General features: G+C 46.2%; 1 protein-coding gene, 1 long non-coding RNA gene and 1 pseudogene across 3 annotated transcripts in view; 2 read left to right on the forward strand and 1 right to left on the reverse strand.

Moving 5' to 3' along the window:
• The window catches only part of LOC118146722 (uncharacterized), a 167111-nt gene that overhangs the window by 59549 nt on the left and 81539 nt on the right, over positions 1-26023 (forward strand). The gene's annotated exons all lie outside the window — the stretch shown is intronic.
• LOC100414922 (putative RNA-binding protein 23 pseudogene) lies at positions 11071-16354 on the forward strand (annotated as a pseudogene).
• DEFB1 (defensin beta 1) lies at positions 16355-25646 on the reverse strand. Its single transcript, XM_002756755.6, has 2 exons — positions 25510-25646; positions 16355-16589 (listed from the first exon to the last, which is right to left on the reverse strand). The coding sequence occupies exons 1-2, from the start codon at positions 25568-25570 to the stop codon at positions 16444-16446; spliced, it is 207 nt and encodes a 68-aa protein (XP_002756801.1). The 5' UTR covers positions 25571-25646; the 3' UTR covers positions 16355-16443.

Genomic DNA, 26023 nt, shown 5'->3' on the forward strand with positions numbered 1-26023 from the left:
TTAGGTCTGATCTCTTTCACTGATAAAATGTCCTCAGTTGTAATGTTGCAAAGGTGGTTTCAGTCCTGCCCCTCATTAGAGGGCCACTTGCTGAGTGAAAGGATCTCAAAAGATAGAGCTGTTGCCTTTGATGGGGGTGATGGAGGAGAGCGGCTGAGCCTGACCCCATGTCCCGTACCAGTGAGTGGGGCATCAGGAAAAATAAGGAGCTTCTTTACCAACGGGAAGCTGCTAAAAAGCCATGGAATTGAACTGAGAGACCATTGGCAGTTTTGGGAGAGATATCCATTTCGGGTTTGCTACCTGTGACAGAAAAATATCTTGGGTTCCCAAAATCACTGAGCTAAAAGGAAAAGTCAAGCTGGAAATGGCTTAGAGCCAACTGCCTCCCATTCTATTCAAAGTCATCTCGCTGCTCATGGAGATGAATGCTTATCTGATCGCCTGTTTTGGAAAGACTAATTGTAAACTCAAAATAATGCAACTGAACGGTGCCTAACCACCCTGGGCACATTCGGCAGGACTTCTGAGGCTGTCCGGTGTATCAGAGCATCACAAGTGTGCCTCCTAAACCTTGGCAAAATAAACTTCCATTCTTTCTTTCCTTCCTTCCTTCCTTCTTTCTTTGTTTCCTCTCTCTCTCTTTCCTTCTTTCTTTCTCTTTCTTTCCCTTTCTTTCTTTCCCTCCCTCCCTCCCTCCCTTCTTTCCTTCCTTCCTTCCTTCCTTCCTTCCTTCCTTCCTTCCTTCCTTCCTTCCTTCCTTTCTTTCTTTCTTTTCTTTCTTTCTTTCTTTCTTTCTTTCTTTCTTTCTTTCTTTCTTTCTTTCTTTCTTTCTTTCTTTCTTTTTCTTTCTTTCTTTCTTTCGATGGAGTTTCTCTCTTGTTGCCCAGGCTGGAGTGCAATGGTGTGATCTCAGCTCACCGCAAACTCCATCTCCCAGGTTCAAGCGATTCTCCTGTCTCAGCCTCCTGGGTAGCTGAGATTACAGGCATATGCCACCATGCCGGGGTGATTTTGTATTTTTAGTAGAGACGGGGTTTCTCTATGTTGGCCAGGCTGATGTCGAACTCCCAGCCTCAGGTGATTTGCTTGCCTCGGCCTCCCAAAGCACTGGAATTACAGGTGTGAGTCACCGTGCCTGGCCTGGCAAAATGAACATTCTACATTAACTGACACCTGTCTCCAGTTTTTGGAGTTCACATACCTATTGAATCCCATCAGCCAAATCAGTTATAACACTTTGCTGAGTAAGTTCTCATAAAAGTTTTATAGTTCAATTGTCATGTTTGCATAATTTTAAGGAAGAAAAACAAGGGCCTGAGAGTTTTGAGTCTTTGTTGGGGAAGACACGCCAATGCGTGAAGAGGAACTGGACCCAAGGCCTCCTTCGCCCTCACCTCTCTGGATGACTTCTAGTCTGTTCAGCTTCACTTGTGACATCCTTTCTGCCACAAAGCCTTTCAAATTTCCAATTGTACCTGACTTCTGTCTTGTTCTGCATATATTCTGATTCAGCCCTGAGTCACACTCTAGGCCACAGTTGGAGGCTCTTCAATCCACAGAAGCAGCAAAAGCACCTGGTGAGAGTCAGGGGCAGATAGAGGCAGCCAAGGAAACCATGTGTGGACGGGCGGGTTGGCTCCTTTGCGCTGGCTGGCTGGACGAGGTGACTCAGGTGTCCCGACCAGGACAGCTCCAAGAGCAAGATGGGGAATAAGGAAGGGATGAGCTGAATTCTGGTTGCATGTCAGGGGCTGGCTGGGCTGGATGAGGGCCACACAAAGGTTATCTCACTGAATCCTCACGCCAGCCTGGGGGGTCCATTTATTCTACTCACCTTTATACGTCCAAGAATGCAAGAATCAGAGAAGTCAAGCAGCTTGTCCAAAGGCCTGTCTGACTGAAAGTCAGCCTGTGGTTTCCTGTACCACTGGGGGTTCAGGTGACCTGCTTTGGTGCTGGGTCATAGTTGCTGGGACAAGAGATTCTCCAGTAGCTGAAGGGAGGGGATCTAAGGGAGGCTGGGCTCACAGAGCATGGGGAGATGAGCAAGAACACAGTAGAAGCTCTGGCTCGGATGGAGGCAGGAACACTCTGGGGTGAAGTGTGTTGTGAACCACCAGATGATGGCTTCCCTAGGACAGGACATCTCTTACCACCCTCTGCCCTGGTTTCTTCAGGAGTCACTGGGCTGGTTACTAAGCTTGTTTCTCAGCCCCAAGCTCACTACTCAGTACCTGCTTTCCGGTGTGATGTCGTGTGGGCCTGGGAAGGGCCAGCTCAGCTGTGTCCACCGGGCAGAGAGGGAGCAGGGAGACTGGTAGGGAGGCTGGTGGGGAGGCTGGCAGAGGGGGGTAGGTTGATGGGAAGGTTAGCAGAGAGGGGGGAGGCTGGTTGGGAAGCTGGCGGGGGTGAGGCTGGTGGGGAGGCTGGTGGGGAGACTGGCAGGGATGTGGGGAGGCTGGTGGGGAGTGGCAGAGGCTGGCAGGGATGTGGGGAGGCTGGTGGGGAGTGGGGAGACTGGCAGGGAGGTGGGGAGGCTGGTGGGGAGTGGGGAGGCTGGCAGGAAGGTGGGGAGGCTGGTGGGGAGTGGCGGCGGCTGGCAGGGAGGTGGGGAGGCTGGTGGGGAGTGGGGAGGCTGGCAGGGAGGTGGGGAGGCTGGTGGGGAGTGGGGAGGCTGGCAGGGAGGTGGGGAGGCTGGTGGGGAGTGGGGAGGCTGGCAGGGAGGTGGGGAGGCTGGTGAGGAGTGGGGAGGCTGGCAGGAGTGGGGGAGACTGGCAGGAGGTAGGGGAGGCTGGTGGGGAGGTGGAGAGACTGACGGGGAGTTGGGAGGCTGACAAGGGTGGGGAGCCTGGCGGGGAGGTGGGGAGCTTGGTGGGGAGTAGGGAAGGCTGGTGGGGAGTGGGGAGGCTGGAGGGGACAAAGAAGGCTGGTTGTGGGGGAGGCTGGCGGGGAGGTAGGGAGGCTGGTGGAGTGGGGAGACTGACTGGGAGTGGGGAGGCTGACTGGGAGTGGGGAGGCTGGTAGGTGTGGGGAGACTGGAGGGGACGGGGAGGCTGTCAGAGAGGGGCTCCTTCTGTGGCTGCTTCCTGAGGTCTCCACAGTCTGTGAGTGGCCCCCCTTCCCCACATGTACGCCCACCTGGCAGCAGCAGTTTCTTTCTGCAGCAGCAGCTGGATTTGATTTTGCAGCTTTTGCAACCCGGAATCAGCCTCATAACACCTGGTTGGGACTCAGTAAGGGCCTGCAGAGTGAGGCAGGTGGTCCGCTGGGTCTGCATCTGCAGTTCTTCCTGCCACTAGCAAACTTCCTCTGGGCAAGTGGCAGACCCAGAAGCATAATTTACACCCAGAGGGTGGATTGCTTTTCACCCCATGTTAGGTTGCTATCAGTCTGCATGGAAAGTGTGCTGTGAATAGGACTCTGCTAGAGCCACGGGCACAAAGTGCTCTGAGACACAGGGCTGCTCTCTGGCCTGCGCTGGGGTTCAGATGTGAGAGGCAGTAGAAGGTGCAGGGTGGGTGTGCAAACAGAGGATGCTCAGGAGGTTTGGGTGGTTTAAGGGGAAGAATGTGTCAACCAGCCATAACAGAAAGGGTCGGAAACTAGTTTGCAGAGGGTTTATTCAAGTGCAAAGTTGAAGACTGTCTCTGGGAGGCACAGATTCCAAAGAATGGAAGTCAGTGTTGCCAAGTGTAGAGATTTGGGATTGCTTTATATAAACAAAGCTTAGGGGAGTTTCACAGAATTTCAGCATCTATGTGAGGCTTAATGCATAGCTCCAACGATTGGTTTACTCAAGGGGAGCCTCTTTTGGAAAGGTATATCTAACATTCCACACTGCCATCTAGGCTGAGTTAGGCTCAGGACTCTGAAGGAGGCGGTTAATCTATAACAAAGGTCTGTGATTAGATGGCAGAGGTCTGGTCTCTGGTCTTTCCTAGTCATTTACAGAACAAGAAGAATGAGAAAGAGGGTTAAGCTGCATTCCAAGCAGGAGAATTGCAAAACACTTTACATGACCCAGTTCACGCCACACCTCTCTCAAGGCTTGAAGAGTCCTGGGGCTTCCAACTGCTTTTAAATTTGATTTATTTTCACAAACGCAAATATATATTTGAATATTCTGGCTAGAAAATGTCCAGGAATGCCTGGAGCATGGATTTTAGAAGACTCTGTAACACTAATAAACTGGAGAGAAATGCTCAGAACAGGTTTGGAGGCACAGGTCGGACAGAGAGCCATGCCCAGAGAGGAAGGAAAGTGAGAGCTGGCATGCTGCCTGGGAAAGGCGCAGAGGGGAGGAGCTCTTAGAGAAGGAGGTAAAACGGGACGTGAGGTTTATGGGATTCCAGACACCAGGAGAAAGTTAGGCTTTGCCCAGTGATCACTGTGGTGACTGCTGCCTTGACCTAGATAAAGGTAGGAGTTGAGCTTATCTAGCCAGGTTTATTAGCCAGTACACAAAAGCCAGGTGGAAGTTCAGCGTATTTATAGTCGCAATGTGTGTTTCTACACTGAGTCTACCATGCCCAGCAAAGTGACGTCAGACATTTGAGACAGAATGCCCCACAGGTGTGGGCGCAGAGGGAGCAGGGCTGGCACCAGTGTGGATGCTTACTGTATGCTGCACGTGAGGGTCTGTTGTGGGCTGTGGGGGCAGCAGAAAGAACTATGTTTAGAGCCCCTTACTGGAGACCTGTTTTTGTGACTTGTCAGGAAAATACCAGTCAGGTCAGACATGACTTAGCCCAGGAGCGATCATCTCTGCAAGTGTTCCCACGTGTTGATCAGTGAGCCTGGTTTTTAGAAAACAACAAAACAAAACTGAAACACAAACAAAAATAGAAACTCAATTAAGCAAGGCACTTTACTTACCTTCTGTAGGTGTCTGGTCTCTATGGGTAGAGTGAGTCCCCGGGGTGGAGCGGGAGAGGTTATGACACCTCTCTGCATGCCTGGTCTGATGTCAGTTACAATAATCAAACACAGAGCAAGACCCCTGGCTGGCTGGGGAGGGACCTGTCTTCCTGGGGCCAGCCTAGGAGAATGTGCTCTTCTTGGGTGTATGTCCAGGTCACCTGGCCATGGGACATGCTTCAAGGAATGGATCTGCCAGGTCACGGTGCTCCTGGACAAAAGTGAGGGTCGAGCTGCTGTTTCTGTGGCCCAATACCGAGATGCAGATGAACTAGGGAGAAAGAGTTTTTCCTTCTGTAACCAGTGGCAGGGAGAAGGCCTGGAAATGATGACCAGACCAACTCAAAATTATAAAGTTTTCCAGAGCTTAAATACCTTCTAAGCTATATGTCTACATGTAAGTGTGCATTCATCTAAAGGCATATGTGATTAACCTCTTTTAATCTATAACTAAGGTCTCAGTCCTGAGGACTTTCTCCTGGATCTTCAGTAAGTTTACTTAATCTAAATGGGTCTAGGTGCTGGGGTGATTAATTACTCTTATCTCCCACAGAATCATAAAGGTTTGGGGAGTTCCTTTAGACCCCACAAACTTGTCTGTGAAGGCCTAGGAGGTTTCTTCAGATTCCCAGTAAAACCTGTTTAAACCTAAAAAAATCCTGTTAAGAATTTCTGGCTGGGAGTGGTGGCTCACGCCTGTAATCCCAGCACTTTGGGAGGCTGAGGTGGGTGGATCATGAGGTCAGGAGATTGAGATCATCCTGGCTAACATGGTGAAATCCTGTCTCTACTAAAAATACAGAAAATTAGCTGGGCATGGTGGCATGCACCTGTATTCCCAACTATATGGGAGGCTGAGGCACGAGAATCACTTGAAGCCAGGAGGAGGAGGTTGCAGTGAGCCCAGATTGTGCCACTGTACTCCAACCTGGGTGACAGAGCAAGACTCCATCTCAAAAAAAAAAAGAATTCCTTCATTATATCTTGTCATGCTTCAAGGCCCAGGAAAAGCCCAGGCAAAACTTTTGCTGGGCTCTTTGTTACCTTCCAGCCTTTGTATAAGGGCACTGGCTCAATCAGCTTTTAATGTTTAATCTAGCTACTCAGTCAGTGCTGGGACAGTTGTAATGGAGGCCTACATTAGTGAGACCTGGCTTGCCACAACAGCGCAGCAAGAGGGCAGGGGAGAACCAGGGAAGGTGAGGCTGAGGTGGGGTCAGTCCTGAGCCCCAGCCCCCTGATGGACCTCTGGTCCTCTTGCACCTGAGTGAGCTCCGGAGAGAGCCAGCTGGCCTTCCTCTAGAGGAGAGCCTCTCTCCCATCCTGTTATGGGTGTCTCCTCCTCCCCTTCCAGGTCCTGTGGAAAATGACCAGCAGGGTGATCACCAGTGAGCACCAGTGTATTTGCCTGTCAACAAGGGAACAAGCGAATCAAGCCCCTGTGTGGTTCACGGAGGGGGAAGATCAGGTTTCACTTGTCAGGAATGGCGGGTGTGTGCATTTGGAGATTATGCTAATGAACGTGGAGGGCTGCACCCCGTCCAGGCGGCAACAGGGCCTTTAGTCTGCACACATTTGGTCAAAACATTCCACACCGTTCATTTGTCAGAAAGGAGTTTTCCTTTAGGTGGACGAGGCACTGAGTTCTGAGTCACTGTTCAGTCTGGGCCGGGTGGAAGCAGTCGGGTTGGATCTCAGCATTCAGGTTTGACATGTTGAGCAAGGGCTGCTCTAAATGGGAGCTTTTCCCTCTCCATTCCTCAAGGATCTGAAGGACCCAGCAGCCTTTCCTTAGGTTGTCTTCTGTGCACAGCATCTCTTAAGGCCATTCTAAAACACCACTCCATGGATCTTAAAGCATCCCATGTTTTCCCTCAGTAGGGAGAGTTCTGTGGCTCCTTAATCTAAAGCCAGAAGGATGCAACTAAGAGAGAAGCCAGAACTGCAGGCTGCCCCCATGGTGGGCAGGCTGGGCAAGCACTGTGCAGTCCTTAAAGGGGACCACAGTGGATGAGACGAAGCCAGCGGGGGCACTGTGTGTAGTCCAGAAACAGCAGGGCATATCCCCAATGGCATAAGCCCGGTGAGTGCAATGCTGCAAATGTGTATGTGCCAACCAGGACCAGAGAAGTTTGCTGGGAAAAGCAGGCTAACAGCAGATTTGATTGGAAGAGCAGCGTTCTCAGCAATTTGCGTTATGGCACTTTTGTATTTTGGTTCATTGTGACAAGAGCATATTTTTCTGCCGACATTTGTGGGTTGTCAGGCCTTGGTGCAGTGAAACAGCCTTGATGAAAATGTGAATGGTACAAGAAGTTAGTGAATCAGCTTTCAGATCTGTCCAGAACATAGCAAAGGGCACTCACCTGACAGCTCACTGCATTTCTTTTAAAAACCTGTTCTCTTCCAGGATTTGGGACTAATAATAAAAAAAGCCTCAGGTGGCTTTTGTTCATAAATTACCATCAGTCATGATCTAACAGATGAGATAAAGACAGAGAAACAGGTATTTCTCCCAAGACTTTGTATTATTATGATTTTAAAAACTACGATTTTTCAGTATTTTGGATACTTCATGTACTTTCAGAAGAAAGCAGCCATGAAAAAGTGTCTGTTTATTGGGAGTCTACTAGAAATACCCATTTTCATGGAAGTTCTCATTTTAAACACTGGAAAGAATCACTTCTATCCCCTAAACCAGAGGCTGGAAAACGATGACCCTTGGCCAGACCTGGCTTGCTGCCTGTTCTTCTGACCACAGTTTTACTGAAGCACAGCCACTCCCATTTACTTATCGGTCAGGCAAGGATTCTTTCGCTCTGCAGCAGCAGAGTTGAGTACTTGCGACAGATGGGATGTAACTCACAGAATTGAAAATATTTGTTATGTGGCCCCTTAGAAATATTTGCCAACCCATGTGCTGAGCCACTGACTGCCGTCTAATTTCACGTGGCAACCACTGGCAGAAGATCTACAGTTTAAACTCCTCCTGGTCACTGATAAAAGTGTAATTAGGGTCCATTGATACAGGAAGACTGTCACTATTTTTGTTTTGAGACAGAGTCTCGCTCTGTTGCCCAGGCTGGAGTGCAATGGCATGACCTCGGCTCACTGCAATCTCTGCCTCCTGGTTCAAACAATTCTCCTGCCTCAGCCTCCCAAGTAGCTGGGATTACAGGCACCTGCCACCATGCCTAGCTGTTTTTTTTTTTTGTTGTTGTTGTTGTTGTTTTTCAGTAGAGATGGGGATTTGCTATGTTGGCTAGGCTGGTCTCAAACTCCTAACCTCAGGTAATCCACCCACCTCGGCCTCCCAAAGTGCTGAGATTTCAGGTGTGAGCCACTGCAACCGGCCAGGAAGACTGTTCAGTATAGGGCCAAACAAGGCCATGTGCTGGCTGTTCTGTTTCTTTTCTCTCTTTTTCCGCAATCATACTTTTTCGTTTTCCTTATGGCACTGGTTTTTTGGAGAAATGAGGTTATTTCTCCTGTAGAATGTGTTATGTTCCAGATTTCACTGATTGCTTCCTCTGCTGTTGTTTTGCTTGTTTCTGAGAGTCCTGTATTTTCTATCAACTAGTAGTTAGGTCTAGAAACTCAATTAGTTTCAGGTTCCATTTCTTTGGGCAAGAATTTTTCATGGGTGGTGCTGTGAAATTCTTATTACATCACAACAGGAAGTCCATTCATGTCTGGTTGTCTCAGTTTTAGGGAGGGTAAGATTGATGATCGGGCAGTCTTAACCCTCCCTTATCAAATTCCCTGCCAAGCTCTTCACCAAATGCTTCTACAACAGTCCATCGGTGATTGTTTTAGAACTATAATTTCATTCAGGGTTGCAATATGGTGATTTTAGTGTTCTATCATCTCTTCTTCACTTAGTAGTTGGGGAAGTTCTATAAAGAAGGCATTTCTTTAACTATTGTCCACCCCGAGTGTAAATTAGTTCAACCATATGGAAGATAGTATGGCGATTCCTCAAGGACCTAGAAATAGAAATACCATTTGACCCAGCCATTCCATTACTGGCTATATATCCAAGGAATTATAAATTGTTCTATTATAAAGACACATGCACACGTATGCTCACTGCAGCACATGCACATGTATGTTCGTATGCTCATTGAGGATGCCATTTCTCCAAGTAGTCCTGGTCCTTTTCAGTGGCAATGAGCATTTGGGGATCATCGCATTAGTGCTGGAGGGCTTGGTGTTATTGTGTGGTCACTGCATTTTCAAGGGCAAAGGTTAAGAAAGAAACATTTTTTATTAAGGGGGGAAAAAGTCATAATGTTTTAGTGATAGTTGCAATTCGAAGTAAGATTACAGGGTTTCAGGCCAGGTGCAGTGACTCATGGCTGTGCTTTCAGCACTTTGTGAGGCCAAGTTGAGTGGATTGCTTGAGGTCAGAAGTTTGAGACCAGCCTGGCCAACATAATAAAACCCCATCTTTACTAAAAATAGAAAAATTAGCCAGGCATGGTGACATGCACCTGGAATTCCAGCTACTAGGGAGGCTGAGGCAGGAGAATTGCTTGAAGCCACGAGGCAGGGGTTGTAGTGAGCTGAGACCATGCCGCTGCACTCCAGCCTGGGTAACAGATCAAGGCTCTGCCTCAGACAACTATGCACAAATACACATGTACACATATATACACATATATACACATATACACATATATACACATATATACACATATATACACATATACACATATATACACATATACACATATATACACATATATACACATATACACATATATACACATATACACACATATACACATATATACACACATATATACACATATACACATATATACACATATATACACATATATACACATATACACATATATACACATATATACACATATACACATATATACACATATACACATATATACACATATATACACATATATACACATATACACATATATACACATATATACACATATACACATATATACACATATATACACATATATACACATATATACACATATACACATATATACACATATATACACATATATACACATATACACATATATACACATATATACACATATATACACATATACACATATATACACATATACACACATATATACACATATACACATATATACACATATATACACATATATACACATATACACATATATACACATATATACACATATATACACATATACACATATATACACATATATACACATATACACATATATACACATATACACATATATACACATATATACACATATATACACATATATACATATATACACATATATACACATATACACATATATACACATATACACATATACACACATATACACATATATACACATATATACACATATATGCACACACACACACACATACATTATTACAGGGTTTTAATATCATCTTTCAGTTTTATTTAAATCTTATGTGCAGAAAACCTTAGTTCTTGTGATTGTTAGTTCTCCCCTTTTCCCACATTTTCATTCTGAAACATTTCAGACCTACTTGCAAATACAGTCCCAAGAGCACCTGTGCAACCAGTGAGAAGATGGCCGTCTGTGGACCAGGAAGCATGCCCTCAGCAGGCAGGGTTGGACTGCCCGGCCTCCAGAACTATGAGAAATAGATGTTGTTAAAGCTCCCTGATCCATAGTATTTTTGTCACAGTTGCCTGAACGGACTAAGATACTACCTGCTGGAAGACGGTGGAGCTGCCGCCATTGTGCGGGAAGAGGAGTACTCTACCTGCACTGCTGCTTTTCTTGTCTAGATTCTAGGAAATGTCCGAGCTTCACTCCCCACAACATACCGGGACATCCCTGCAGGGACCCAGAACTGATCTGACAGAGTGGCATCTGATGACTTTGATATAGTGATTGAGGCCATGCTGGAAGCTCCCTGTAAAAAAGATGGGCCAGGCACGGTGGCTCACGCCTGTAATCCCAGCACTTTGGGAGGCCTAGGTGGGTGGATCAGGAGGTCAAGAGATTGAGACCATCCTGGTCAACATGGTGAAACCCCGTCTCTACTAAAAACACAAAAAATTAGCTGGGCACAGTGGTGCGTGCCTGTAATCCCAGCTACTCAGGAGGCTGAGGCAGGAGAATTGCCTGAACCCAGGAGGCGGAGGTTGCGGTGAGCCTAGATCGTGCCATTGCACTCCAGCCTGGGTAACAAGAGCGAAACTCCGTCTCGATTAAAAAAAAAAAAAAAAAAAAAAAAAGAAGAGAATGAGCATCAAAGGACAGAAGTCAAAAAGGCTATCCTAGCAATACCACCAGCAGCGCCAGCAACAAGCAGTGGAAGCAGCACCCTCGGGGAGACAAGCAAGAGGACCCCTGATTTGGAAACACCAGGTTTTACTTGGCTTTGGGGGGTGAAATGGCCTCTTCAGATGCCTGGCAGCCTTCAGGGCTGAAGAAGAGGAGTCGGAGCCATGGTAGAAGCAGGGATAGAAAGTGCAGTCGTAGTCAAGACCGGGTCAGCATAGACGGAGAAACAGTCAGAGTCAAAGTCGAGACCGGCAGCATCGTCACCGTAGCCATAGCTGGGATAGTGGACATAGTGAGTCACGAAGTCGCGACCATCGTCGTGAGGATTGTCTGCGCTACAGGATTCCTCCACTTGCCACTGGCCATAGGTATGGACACAGTAAGAGTCCTCGCTTCAGAGAGAAGAGCCCAGTCAGGGAGCCAATTGATAATCTGAGTCCTGAGGAGCGTGATGCCCGCACAGTTTTCTGTACGCAGTTAGCTGCCCGCATTAGGCCTTGAGACCTGGAGGACTTTTGCTCTGCTGTAGGCAAGGTTCGTCATGTACGTGTCATCTCAGATCGGAACTGATGCCATTCTAAGGGCATTGCCTCTGTGGAATTCTGTGAAATCCAATCTGTGCCACTGGCCATTGGGCTAACTGGGCAATGGTTGCTGGGAGGGCCTGTCATTGTACAGGCTTCACAGGCAGAGAAAAACCGACTGGCAGCCATGGCCAACAACCTGCAAAAGGGCACTGGTGGACCAATGCGCCTCTATGTGGGTTCCCTGCACTTCAGTATCACTGAAGTCATGCTCTGAGGCATCTTTGAGCCCTTTGGTAAAATCGATAATGTTGTCCTGATGAAGGACTCAGATTCAGGCCGCTCTAAAGGTTAGGGTTTCATCATGTTCTCTGAGTCTGAGTGTGCCCAGCGGGCCCTGGAACAGTTGAATGGCTTTGAGCTTGCTGGTCCACCTATGAGGGTTGGCCACGTGACTGAGCCACTGGATCATGGCACACACATCACTTTCCCTGATGCGGACCAGGAGCTGGATCTGGGATCAGCAGGTGGACGTTTGCAGCTTATGGCCAAACTGGCAGAAGGCTCTGGAATCCAACTGCCAACTACCACCGCTGCTGCTGCTGCCTTGCAACTGAATGGAGCAGTTCCCCTGGGTGCGCTGAACCCAGCAGCTCTGACTGCTCTGAGTCCAGCCCTGAACCTTACCTCCCAGTGCTTCCAGCTCTCCAGTCTCTTTACCCCCCAGACCATGTGCCTCTGGGTCCTGCTACTCCACATCTGCTCTTCCACGGTCCCATCTCTCCGTTTCGTGGACCAAGCCATCCTGAGGGCATGGACATTGTTTCTGAGGGAATTGGGGCCACACTTAAGACACCAAGAAAAGCTCCTGCTCACGGCCCCACTGGAAATGGACTCTGCTGAGCAAAGCGCCCAGTCGAAGAAAGCGGAATCTACACCTGCATTGAGTACCTGTTTCTCCACGTGTATTCTCTGAGATGACCTTCTTGCCCTTTCCTACATCTTAATGATCCCTCAATTCCTCCCCCATTGGGAAGGCCATAGGGCATTAACTGAAGGCACTGACCTCTCTCCTTTTCCGGTACCTTTATCCTTCATTCTGTCAAGGAAAACCCCTTAGGACCTCTGACTCAAGAGGACTGAGTTTGTGGGGTGAGCCTTGAAGGTGCTCTCTTTCTGCTGCTAGGGCGCTAGAAGGTAGCATGGATTCGTGCATTGAGAAGCCAACCTCAGACCTCAGCTGGATGCAGCTTGAGGCCAGACCTACTGTAGACTCAGCATCTTGCTAGGAGGCATGGGAGTGATCTATCCTGCCAGGCATTTAGGGGCTTTCAAGAATTTAGTGAGAGGTGGAGTGTACCTTTCCAGTGTCTTCCATCTTCCTTTGAATACTTGTCCTTCCTCCCAGGTCCTCCCTTTGGCCCAGGGTGGCAGGATGGAGGGAAGCTGCTGCTCTCTACTGCTTCCCGTGTGCCTCTACTGTGGCCTCAACCCTGGCAGTTAAAATGCTCCCATTTCCTACCTGGGCATGTGTGAGCCCTTCTCACTGGATTTTATCCCCTTGTGTCTGTGTACATAAATGTGTGTGTGCGTGTGTGTGTGTATAAACACACACACAGCCTCCTTGTGGCGGCTGTTGCCTATTTGTGTGTGGTCTCTGTTGTGTGTCTGTCTGAAAACTTATGAGCCCAAACCATGATGTTTCTAGGGTTATAAAAGATTAGTAACAACAACCACCAACAAAACTACCCAACCCCCTCTCTGTCTTTCTTCCAAATTGTGACAGGTACGTTATTACTTTAGTTGCTTTTCTTTAGTTGGTTTCATGTATACCTTTAATTTCTTATGTAATATTTTTAGAAAACATCCCCCGCTACGCACCATGCGTGACAAGACCGTACCCCTTACCCCTTCCTCGTCTCTTCTTTGCTACCTCTCAGCTGCTGTCAGTTATAGGTTGATGTTGCCAGATCCATAATGATTATATTATAATCATAAGTATAAAGAGAATTTCCTGTGCTTTGCCTATAGTTGGTTCTAAAATTTGAGAAGTGAAAAATAATGTTATATTTGCGCCACAATCTTGTTGTTGAGATGTTTTCCAGAGGCTTTTATGCGTCCGTGTTGGTCTGTGCTGCCGGCAGGTTGGACCTAACAGAAGCTGTAGTCAGGTCACCAGGTCACTCCTGCCTAAGCTTCATTTCTGCCACCGTCACCACTTCATTCGTAAACCCACTGCGTGATGAGACAGGTGGCGGAGGAAAGAGGCCAACTGGCCTTCACGGAATGGGTTATTCTACCCTCTCAAATGTTAAAATCCTCCTCTGCTGAGGTCATCATTTAGTGGACAATCACACAGGACACAAGTAGCTTCATGATTTTTGTCCATTCAGAGAAGCCTCTTGTGAATTTTCCAGTCCTATTTCTTGCAAGCCCGTAACCACCCAGCCTAGCCATTGGTGACAGTCTATGAATTAATACATGAGCACACACCTGGTCATTTCTTTTTCCGAGCAAAGTGCACTACATGAAGTTCTGTCCACCAAGAGGATTTCCTTCCCCACTTCAGGGAAAGTCCTTCAGGGATGGCCCAGGAAGGGGCTCAGTGCTATGGCTGCCTACCCAGCATGTTGTGTAGAACCATTGCAAACCAGGTGCAAATTTTCTCTTCCTCTGTCATATTATTATAGGGAACTCACCATGAGGCCGTAGGTACAGGCTTGGAGAGAGAAGGCAGTGCGGCAGATGTAGGAAGCATGGGCATTTGAGCCACTTCTCCATAGAACCATATAACTTACTTGTACCTTCAGGGTCTGCCCAGACCCAGTGATGCATTTGCCACATCCATTTGACAATGGAGCAAGGCTGTGCTTGCTCAATTTTGTGACCTGGCTGGTCGGTAACGCCCAGTTCATGATGGGCAGCCCAAGTTTCGTGCTAACTTAGTGGCCTGTGTTCAAGTATTCACTCTCTATCAAGGCCCAGTAATAGGCCAAGAGCTGTATCTCAAAAGAATTTGTCTGCAAATGCTGTTGGGATAGGAGAGATTGGAAGAATCACGTTGTTCATTCTGGCCATGAGTTTGCTGTTTCTGGTGACAATGCTCTCGGTGACTTACCATCTTCCTTCTGAATTAGTCGGTAGCTCCGTCATGTGCCTGGGGGATCCATAAAAATGTGCTTCTGGTCGCTAGGCTGGGGAGGCCAAATTGCCACAATCTCGTAGACTGAAGAATGGGGAGCGAACATGTGTTTTTTATTTAGTTATTTTTCCACCTTAAGAATTAGGTCTTGAGGTACCCGATTTCCCAAACCCTGGCTGTACTAAGGCTCATGGGGAATTTGCCTTTAATCAACTTATTGTCCAGAGAAATGCTACCTGGAAGGACTCAAATATCTTGAGGTGGAAGTAGATCACATGCCTGAGATTTCTTCTCTAGGTAGAAGGGTCCTGGATTATTCCTCAGCTGTTCAGAGGAAGGAAGAGGCTAGATGCACCATGAGGAAAACCACAAGTTATGTCTGGGTTACAAGAATACCTGAGTAGAGGGGAATGTCCACCCCGTAAGCCAGAATTTTCCTCTCCTTGCAGAGAGGGGTGTTGTGTCTGAATCTATGATTGGAGGCTGGCGAGAAAAGCTTTACAACAGTGGAAGAGGAAGATACAGTTGCTGTTGCCAGATTTGGGAGATAACAGCACAGTATACATCATCGGGAATTGTAACAGATTTATTGAAGAAAAAAAAAAAAAGGATGGTAGCCCATTTTCCTCCACCTACACAGTGTCTGCAGGACTAATAGTCTGGAAGGAATGAAATGCAGATGTAGCTGGCTCATACACACACTTGTGTGAATGATACGTTACTAGGTTATGTCATTGCAGTAGACTCAGGAATTGTGATCTGGGAACCCAGACATGAGCCCTAGAGGGCAAAACTTAAGTGAAATATCTTTATGGTCATTATGGAGATTCTCAAATGCTAAGGTTAACCAACATACTGCCCTAAGACCAGAAAGGAGAAAAAATGGAAGTTCTGGGTTCTGCCAATGGACTATTTCATGGAGCAGACTGCTAAGACCTCTGAATTATGTGGACTGTCAGAATGAGTCACATGTTGGGGCCGGGTGTGGTGGCCCACACCTATGATCCCAACACTTTGGGAGGCGGAGACAGATGGGTCACCTGAGGTCAGGAGTTCAACACTAGCCTGGCCAACATGGTGAAACCCTATCTCTACTAAAAACAAAAATGAAACCTGAAAATTAACTGGGTGTGGTGGCAGGTGCCTGTAATCCCAGCCACTTGGGAGGCTAAGGCAGGAGAATCGCTTAAACCTGAGAGGTGGAGGTAGTAATGAGCTGAGATCGCATCACTGTACTCCAGTTTGGGTGACAAGAGTGAAACTCAATCTCAAAAAAAAAAAAAAAAGACTCAGTCACGTGTTGGTTTGGGGATCAAACAAAGTGGAAGTGACATCAGTCAAGACTGGGCCGTCACTGCCCTGTTCCAGGCAAGCTTTGTGGTCCGACTGGTCTCGTGTTCCAACCCATCCACCCTAACCCCCTACTCCTTGACCTCTTCCAATTGAGACACGAGATTCATTCTGGCCAAAAGAGGTATATTTGAAAAACAATTTTCCTTTATTAAGAGAGTGATTATAAATAGTTCACTTGGCTTCTGCGTCCTTTCTTCTGGCCAGTCCCAGGTCACTTGCAGCACTTGGCCTTCCCACCGTAACAGGTGCCTTGAACTCTGGTGTAGATGGGGCAGGCGGAATACAGACATTGCCCTCCACCCTTGACACAATTGTAATGGTCAGATCTGTGGCCAAGACCTGTGAGAAAGGTGTCACCTGTAAGGAGGGAACACAGACACTTCAGACTCATGGCTAGTAGCTGCAACGATTGGAGAACATCTTGTGAGAGCAGGACGAATAACTGCAAAACACTAGAGAGTTTTCTCTTCCAAGAAATTTGCATGTGATTGATCTTTGGGGCTGCTCATGAAATGAGGTGACTGAAGAGCTCACTCAGCGCAGGGCTAGGCCAGCTGTGGCCAAATATGAGCCAAGGATGAATAGTGGAGTTCTGAGTGGGGTTTTCTAATGCTGAGATATTTGAGGAGTGCAGGGAATTCAAATTCTTTTACAAATAAGTTTTCCGCCTTGTCTCACCACGCTCAAACTCACATCCTGTGTTTTAGAAATGTGGAAGCAGGTACCACTCTGCAAACAGCCTACACTTCTCTCCCACCATGCCTTCAGTTACACTGTTCCCTCTGCCTTGAATTCTGGCTCCCCCACTTCCCACATCACGATTTCAGCTGAAATCTAGGATCCTTTCATGTCAGGCTGAAATCGTGGTTACTCTCTAAAGCTTTCATAGTTTTTTTTCTGCTTGGAATTGATTTTGCACTTCTCCCAGGACCCCAGATCTCATAAAAAAAGACAGTACTCTGGACTAGGCTTCTATTCCATGACACAGGAAGCAGTCACCTGTGATAGTCCTGGCCAGGGACCATCGGGCCATCGTTTTGCATGCCTCCACTGGTAGGTGTTTTGGACTGAAATATATCCCCTCGGAGAAAAAAATTTCTGTGTTGACGTCCTAACCAGTGCCTCAGAAAGTGGTTTTATTTGGAGAGAGAAACTCTAAAGAAGTGATTCAAGATAAACATGGTCATCAGGGTGTGCCCTGATCTGTATGACTTGCAGAAGAGATGGACAGAGACACACAGAGGAAAGACCATGTGAGGACACAGGGAGGAGGCGGCCGTGTACCAGCCAAGGAGAGAGACTTGAGAGAGCCCAACCCTGCCGGCACCTTGATCTCAGACTTCCAGCCTCCTGGACTCTGAGGAATTACAGTTCTGTTGTTTAAACCGCGCAGTCTGTTTATGGGCAGTTTAAACCATAAACGTGGCAGCCTGAGCAAACTGATGCAAGAGGCCATCACCACCCTAGGAGACAGTACATTCTAATGTCACACGTCTCCGTTGGAAAGATGGCTTTCACACTGATGGAGATTGTCCTGTCCGTAACTTCCACCCTGCTGCTGTTTTTCTGCTGTTTGCAGTAAGTCCACTTTTGAAAAACTCTTCTGGCTGGGTGCAGTAGCTCACACCTGTAATCCCAGCCCTTTGGGAGGCCGAGGCGGGTGGATCATCTGAGGTTGGGAGTTCGAGACCAGCCTGACCAACATGGAGAAACCCCATCTCTACTAAAAATACAAAATTAGCTGGGAGTGGTGACACATGTCTGTAATCCCAGCTACTAGGGAGGCTGAGGTAGGAGAATCGCTGTAATCTGGGAGGCGGAGTGGAGGTTTCGGTGAGCTGAGATCGTGCCATTGCTCGCCAGCCTGGATAACAAGAGCAAAATTACTCTGCCTCAGAAAAAAAAAAAAAGAAAAGAAAAAGAAAAACTCTTCATTTCTCACTGTCCTCAATGCCTGGTTTCCAGGCCCTTCCCAAACCTCTTTATTCTCCTGTGGGTGTGTTTAAATTGGCCAATCGAGTTCCCAACGTTTGAAGCCTGGTATCGATACAGAGTCCCTTAAATGTGTCCCACCAACCACCAATTGAGAAAAGGCTCAATTTCTCTCATTTTGTTTGCTACAAAGCTGCACCATCCAGTATGGCAGCTACTCGCTTCCTGCAGCTGTTCTCATTTAAATGAATTGAAATCCCGCTAGTCACGCTGCAGGTGCTCACAGGCCAGATGTGGCTACTGAGTGCTGCATTCATCGAACAGAGCAGATATAGAACCTTTTCGCCACCACAGAACATTCTATTGAACTGTGTTCTGTGGGGATGGAAGAGAATTGAGAGACACTCATTCTACCATCCCATTACTCAGGGAGGCATCTTGGGCCGAGGCCACTCACTTGTTCACACAAAACACAGTCTCTTGATTGCCAGCTTGTATTCTGTTTCTCTCACTGATTCCTAATGACGCTGTCTGAGATTGGACTGTGTTTTAATAACCACGCCACAATGTTGACCTCAAGTAAGATCGTGACCACCCAGCCTCCCCCAAAATCTCCACTTTCTGCTCTAGTCTGTCTGCACTGGAGGCTCTCAGTGCTCAGAAGATACTTAGAGGATGCTTACTCCAACCTGACCTGCAAGATGGAACCTCTCCAAGTGATTATCTCTTATTAGAGAGATCAGTTGAGCTTACAAATTTGAAAGCACTTTGAAATCGTGAAGGTCTACACATTCTTGTTCTTGATTGTTCTCAATAATCAAATTGTTGGGTGTATATACATGCTGAGTAAGCAGAGGAGGCCCAAATTTAATATTTGGGTGTAACTTTTTAGAGCCAAGATGGACTTCAGAGCTCAATTAACTCAACCTCTCTGTGATCCTCTCCCCAGGTGAGAGAACCAAGGTCCAGTGATGCCCCCAGAGCATGTAGCTGGTCAAAGACCAACCCCTACCAGAATGGCTGCCTCCTGACCTCACTGCAGTTCTCACTCCACTTTATGACACTGCTAGTTGACTACGGTGTCATGACGCATAACCGGAACTAATTTCGGGCATTACCTTCAAGGATCTAGTACATTATGGGACACAAAAGAAATTATAGCAAAGTTAGTGTCAGGGTACTTTGGTTACATTCTGTGTTCTAAAACTCATCTACTGTGTGATCTTTGGCAAACTGCTCAACCTCTCTTGGTCCCAGCTTCTCAAATTTAAAACGGAGGAGATTATGCAGCCGTAAAAAAGAATGAAAGTACGTCTTTTGCAGCAACAAGAATGTAGCTGGAGGCCAATATCCTAAGCAAATTAACACAGGAAAAGAAAGCCAAATGCCACATGTTCTCAGTTATAAGCGGGAGCTAAACACTGAGTACTCATGGACATGAAGATGGGAGCAATAGATGCTGGGGGCTACTAGAGGGGAAGGGAGGGAGGGGAGTGAGGGTTGGAAAACTAACTGTCGGGTACTATGCTCATTACCTGGGTGACAAGATCATATTCCAAGTCTCAGCATCTGAGTGGGTCTGGGATGGGGCTGATAATTCGCATTTCAGAACAAGCTCCCAGGTGACACTGAAGCTTCTGGTCCAGAGTCCATACTTTCAGAACCTTTGGTCTGGAATATTGAGGTTCCTTCCTGCTGGAGCAGTCTATGCTGCTTTCCGTCTAGGGGCCTTTTAAAAGCACTTGCCTTGACCATTTTTATGACATTTGCCTTGTTAAATGTCAAGACCAGCCTGTCCGACATGGGGAAACCCCATCTCTACTAAAAATACAAAATTAGCTGGGAGTGGTGACACATGTCTGTAATCCCAGCTACTAGGGAGGCTGAGGCAGGAGAATCGCTGTACTCTGGGAGGTGGAGCGGAGGTTTCGGTGAGCTAAGATAGTGCCATTGCTCACCAGCCTGGGTAACAAGAGCAAAATTACTCTGCCTCGGAAAAAAAAAAAAGAAACGAAAAAGAAAAACTCTTCTTTTCTCACTGTCCTCAATGCCTGGTTTGCCACTTGTGTTAAATTTCACTGTGCACATGTCTGTTTCTCTTACATGCTTCTTAAGAGATATTTGTGTAATCTAAATGCTTCTGAAGGTTTATATTTTCCAATAATAGTGGCAGCCCAAAAAGAACAGCTAGAATCTCTCTCTCTCTCTCTCTCTCTCTCTCTCTCTCTCTCTCTCTCTCTCTCATACACACACACACACACACACGCACACACACACACATGGGCACTTTGTAGGTATCAGAGAATCAACAATAAATAATTACTAGGTCAAGATTTGAGAGAAAGACAGAAACAAAAGCGGGAATATCACATCCCACTAACAAAAAAGTTACGAATTTATGAAACCCTGAAAATTTAGTCAAATAGAAACATTCCTAGGAAAATACAACTTACTAAAATAAACACAATAAGAATTAAAAAATCTAAATGGTCCCATAACTGCAAAGGTATTGAGTCCATAAATAAAACTCTAGGCCAAGATGGCTTCATCAGCAAATCCAACTGAGCAGTAAATAAGATACAGGGTCTGCACAACACATACTGTTTCTCAGAGTAGAAAAAGGGATAGTGCTTATCTATGGATGCCAACATGGTCTTAATGCCATCGCTAACAAAATCAGAAATGGAAAAAAAGGAACAGAAAAATTGCAAGTCAATCTCTTTGATCAATGGAAAGACAAAAATACTAAAAAAAAAAAATTCAGCAAACAGAATAAAATCAAGTTCAGTTTATTTCACAAATACAAGGTATCATTTAACATCTGAAAGTCAAGGCTATTAACAATAAAGAAGCATATGATCAATAGATGCAGAAGAAACATTTGAAAAATTCAAAATTATTTTAAGATAAAAATTGTTAAACCTTATAACTAGAGTAATTTACTTAATCAATAAAAAGTACTGTAAAACCTGAAAAAAAATAGTACTCTCACTGATAAAAAATAGTACTCTCACTGATAAAAAATAGTGCTCTCACTGATAAAAAATAGTACTCTCACTGATAAAAAATAGTACTCTCAATGATAAAAAATAGTACTCTCAATGATAAAAAATAGTACTCTCAATGATAAAAAATAGTACTCTCACTGATAAAAAATAGACGCCTTGCCTTTGAGATTGGCAGTGGGGCCAGAATAATGGCTATTCCCATTTCCAGGTAACATCGTATTTCAGATACTAGCCAGTGGAACAGGATAAGAAAAACATAAGCAAATGATATGAGTTGGAAAGGAAGAGATGAAATTGTCACTATTTGCAGATGTTATGATTATACATAGACAGTTCAAAAGGAATTAAGCAAGCGGGATTAGCAAGTTTGCTGTATATGAGACCAAATACAAAAGAAAAAAAAATCCATTTTATATCTGTGTATTTGCAACCAATAGCCAAAGTGATGTGAAAGTAACATACCATGTCAAAGAGCATCGAGTAACAAATACCTAGTTAAAAATCTAAGAAAATGTGTGCACTGCTTCTATCCATAAATAAAGAAGACCGAAATGAGTGGAAATGCTCGGTTTAAGCACTTGATTATTTTTTCTTAAATTAGTCTTCCGGTTCAACCCAATGCCATGGGAAGAGGTTCCAATCTGACAAGTGGATTCTAAATTTTATTTGTAAATTCAAATGGCCAAGAATAGCCAAGACACATTTGGAAAAAAGGTGGGAGACTTGCTTCACTGGATTTCAAGACTAACTGTAATTAAGGCAACATGCTGATGGCACAAGGAGAGACCAATGTCCAGGTGGAATAAGATGAAGAGCGTAGATAGAGGCTCCTGTACTGAGATGGCACCATTGCACTCCAGCCTGGGCGACAGTGCGAGACTCCGTCTCAAAAAAAAAAAAAAAAAAGAAAGAGGCTCACACATATATGGAGAATTGATGTAGGATAGTGGTGGCTCAGCAGAACAGTGGGGAAAAATAGTCTTAGCAACAGGTTGGTTCTGGGCTGAGCATGGTGGCTCATGGCTATAATCCCAGCACTTTGGCGGGTGGACAACTTGAGGTCAGGTGTTTGAGACCAGCCTGGCCAACATGGTGAAACGCTGTCTCTACTAAAAATACAAAAATTAGCCAGGTATGGTGGTGGGCGCCTATAATCCCAGCTACTCAGGAGGGTGAGGCAGGAGAATTGCTTGAACCCGGGAGGCGGAGGTTGTGGTTGGCCAAGATCATGCCACTACACTACAGCCCGGGCAACAGAGCGAGACTCAGTCTCAAAAAAAAATAGTTGATTCTGAACAATCAGATATTCATACTGGGAAAATGAACTTGACCCTTCACATCAAAGACACACAGACACACAGACACACACACACACACACACCATTGCCGGATAGATTATAAGCCTAAATGTATATAGATATTAAAAAAAAAAAAAAAGGATAAGCTTTTAGAAGACAATATTGATATTGGAGACTATCTTTTCTTTTTTTTTTTTTTTTTTTTTTTTTTTTTTTTTTTTTAATTGAGAGAGAGTTTCGCTGTTGTTACCCAGGCTGGAGTGCAATGGCACCATCTCGGCTCACCGCAACCTCCACCTCCTGGGTTCAGGCAATTCTCCTGCCTCAGCCTCCTGAGTAGCTGGGATTACAGGCACGCGCCACCATGCCCAGCTAACTTTTTGTATTTTTAGTAGAGATGGGGTTTCACGATGTTGACCAGGATGGTCTTGATCTCTTGACCTCGTGATCCACCCGCCTCGGCCTCCCAAAGTGCTGGGATTACAGGTGTGAGCCACCACGCCCGGCCTATTGGAGACTATCTTCATGTTTTTGATATAACGAAAATCTTCTTAAACAAGGTACAAACAGCAGTAACCTTAGGGAAAAAGACACGACACATTCAACTACATTGAAATGATGGTAAAGCCTCTGTTCATGGAAGGTTTCCTTCAGGAGAGTGAAAACTCAAGACACAAAGCAAGAGAAGACATTGTAATGTATGTAGTTGACAATACATAAAGAACTAAAAATAAATAAGAAAAGACAGATAATCTGATAGAAAACATGGGCAAAAGACAAACAGGTATTTTACAAAAAATATCCCAGTTGCCAGTAACTATATATAAAAGGGCCCAACTTATTATTTGTCAGGGAAATACAAATTAAAACTCCAATGAGCTATTGCTACACTCACCAAGTGGCTAAAATTTAAAAATAATTGATGCTATCAAATGTTGGGAAGGATACGGAGCAAGAGGAACTCTTATTCACTGCTTGTGGGAGTGCAAATTGCTGTAAACAATTTTGGAAAACAGTTTGACATTGTCTAATAGAACTGAATATATGCATATCCTATGATCCAGTAATGCAACTTTTCAGCCTGTAGAAATAGAGGCATATGGGCACCTATTGGCTAATAGAAATGTGTGCACAAGGCTGGGAGTGGTGGCTCAAGCCTGTAATCCCAGAACTTTGGGAGGCCGAGGCGGGTGGATCACGAGGTCAAGAGATCGAGACCATCCCGGTCAACATGGTGAAACCCCATCTCTACCAAAAATACAAAAAATTAGCTGGGCACGGTGGTGCGTGCCTGTAATCCCAGCTACTCAGGAGGCTGAGGCAGGAGAATTGCCTGAACCCAGGAGGCGGAGGTTGCAGTGAGCCGAGATTGCGCCATTGCACTCCAGCCTGGGTAACAAGAGTGAAACTCTGACTCAAAAAAAAAAAAGAAATGTATGCACAAACAAAGCTATACTATTCAACATGAATATTAGTGTGATAAAAGCATAAAGAACATGAAAAGTTATCACCATAAAAGTCAAATGAGTGATTATCCTTGGCAGAAGCAGGGAGTTGTAACTGGGAAGGCTCGAGTATAGCTTCTCATAATTCCATTTGTATATAACCTACTGAAAATAAAACTTCTTAGTGTTAACAAAATGGCTTTCCAACTCTTGATTTTGGACTGAACCACTGTAAGAAAGAAATTTCTCAATGCTACTCCGTAAAAACATATGCACACACCCCAAACCGAAATATGGGTATAATTAAATAGCATCTACTTTTACTACATGGCATGAAGTTATATTTTCTATTCTTTTAAAAAAAAAACATGGTAGGCTGGGTGCAGTGGCTCACACCTGTAGTCCCAGCAATTTGAGGAGCTGAGGTTGGAGGATTACTTGAGCCCAGGAGTTTGAGAAGAGCCTGGGCAGCATAGTAGGACCTCATCTCTACCAAAAAATAAAAATGAAAGAATTCACCACACACCAGGTGTGGTGGTGCATGCCTGTAGTTGCAGTTACTTGAGAGGCTAAGGTGGGTGGATGGCTTGAGCTCAGGAGGCAGAGGCTGCAGTGAGCCGAGATCCCACCACTGCATTCCAGCCTGGGTGACAGAGCAAGACCCTGTCTCAAAAAAACAAACAAAAAATCCCAAACCAAAAAAACCCATGGTAGCAACTGGCAGCATGAAAAGCTCTGTACGTCAGTTTTCAGATGGATAAACTGAGGCATCATTGGAGTAAATTAGGCTTATCTGTTAGCTAGAGTGATGGCCTAGAGTAACTTATAGTAGGAACTTACAGAGACTTTCCAAACTGGTGCTTTTAAAGTCATCCGCCTCAGCCCCCTCATTCGGCAGATGAATAAACCAAGGCTTAGCACCACGTGGCTTGTGTGAGTGAAGGAGAGGGCCAGGATCAAACATGTCCCCGATAATCTCCTGCAGTGTCCTACCTCACATCAAGGTCATGGCTGCTTTGGCCCAGAGAAGCTGACATCTACCTGGTTCACAGGAAGTCCCCTCCTACTGACTGGGGAGACCCCTAGCTTGGAGAACATGGGTGTATTTCTCAGGAGAGGGAGAGGACTGCCTGTGGACCCTCCCTGCCTGCACACTAGGTGAGTCCAAGGCACTGGCTGAGCTGGCCTGGTGGGTGGGGCGGCAGCGCCTCACCTGTAGCAGGGCACCCTGGGAGGCTGCACCCAGTGACCTAGTCTGAGGAAGCTGGCTCTCAGTGTGGGGAGCTGTCTTGCAGGGGAAGAGGCCATCTCATCCACATAGGATGTTGTCTTTGTGTCCAGGACAAGGATGCAGGCAGCTGCCTGTGACTAGCCCCGTGTCCCTGCCAGGCTCATTCCTTGGCTGCTCGCAGACTCTCAAGGCTTGTCAGGCCTTGCCAGCTGCCTTTTGCCAACTGCAGGCCACTCAACATAGATGCTCTCCTGCTGCTTGTCCCTCGTCCCTTGGGACATGGAGGCAGCCATCCGAGGCTCACATCAGCCCAGTGTCCCCAGCCCTGGGAATTGGGAAACTCTAGCAGGTACCAGAGCTTACCTGAAGCCATGTCACACAAAACTAAGCAGAGAGTAAACAGCAGAAGGTAGGAAGTTCTCATGGTGACTGGCAGGCAGGACCCAGGATTTCAGGAATGGAGGAGCAGCTACTTTGGAGGTTGAGCTGACAGAGGCTTCCAGAGGCTGGAGTGACACTGTATTTATAGGACTGGTGGATTGCACAACCTCATCGACAGAGCTGAAGGGAGGTGCCTGGGGTGAACTTCTAATTGCCAACTCCTTGTGTCATTTGCCCTGAGCAGTTGGCAGTCACACAGCACATTGTCTCCATCTGGCTGCCGCCGGATTTAGCTTTCCACCTGGAGCCCTGGTGCCAGCTCCTCCTGTTTGCTTTTCTAGGTTAGGCAGTTCTGATGGGGTTTCTGGAAGAGGCAGCTCACACTGGCCCACGGAGGGGAGGCCACAGGTAGGCTCTGAGCAGGGGGCCACCCGGCTCTAAGCTGGTGTTGGTCTCTTTAGATTGATTGTCTTCCTGCAAGACAACCTCAAACTTC

The sequence above is a fragment of the Callithrix jacchus genome, chromosome 13 (assembly GCF_049354715.1).
Source record: "Callithrix jacchus isolate 240 chromosome 13, calJac240_pri, whole genome shotgun sequence".
NCBI classification, from domain to species: domain Eukaryota; kingdom Metazoa; phylum Chordata; class Mammalia; order Primates; family Cebidae; genus Callithrix; species Callithrix jacchus.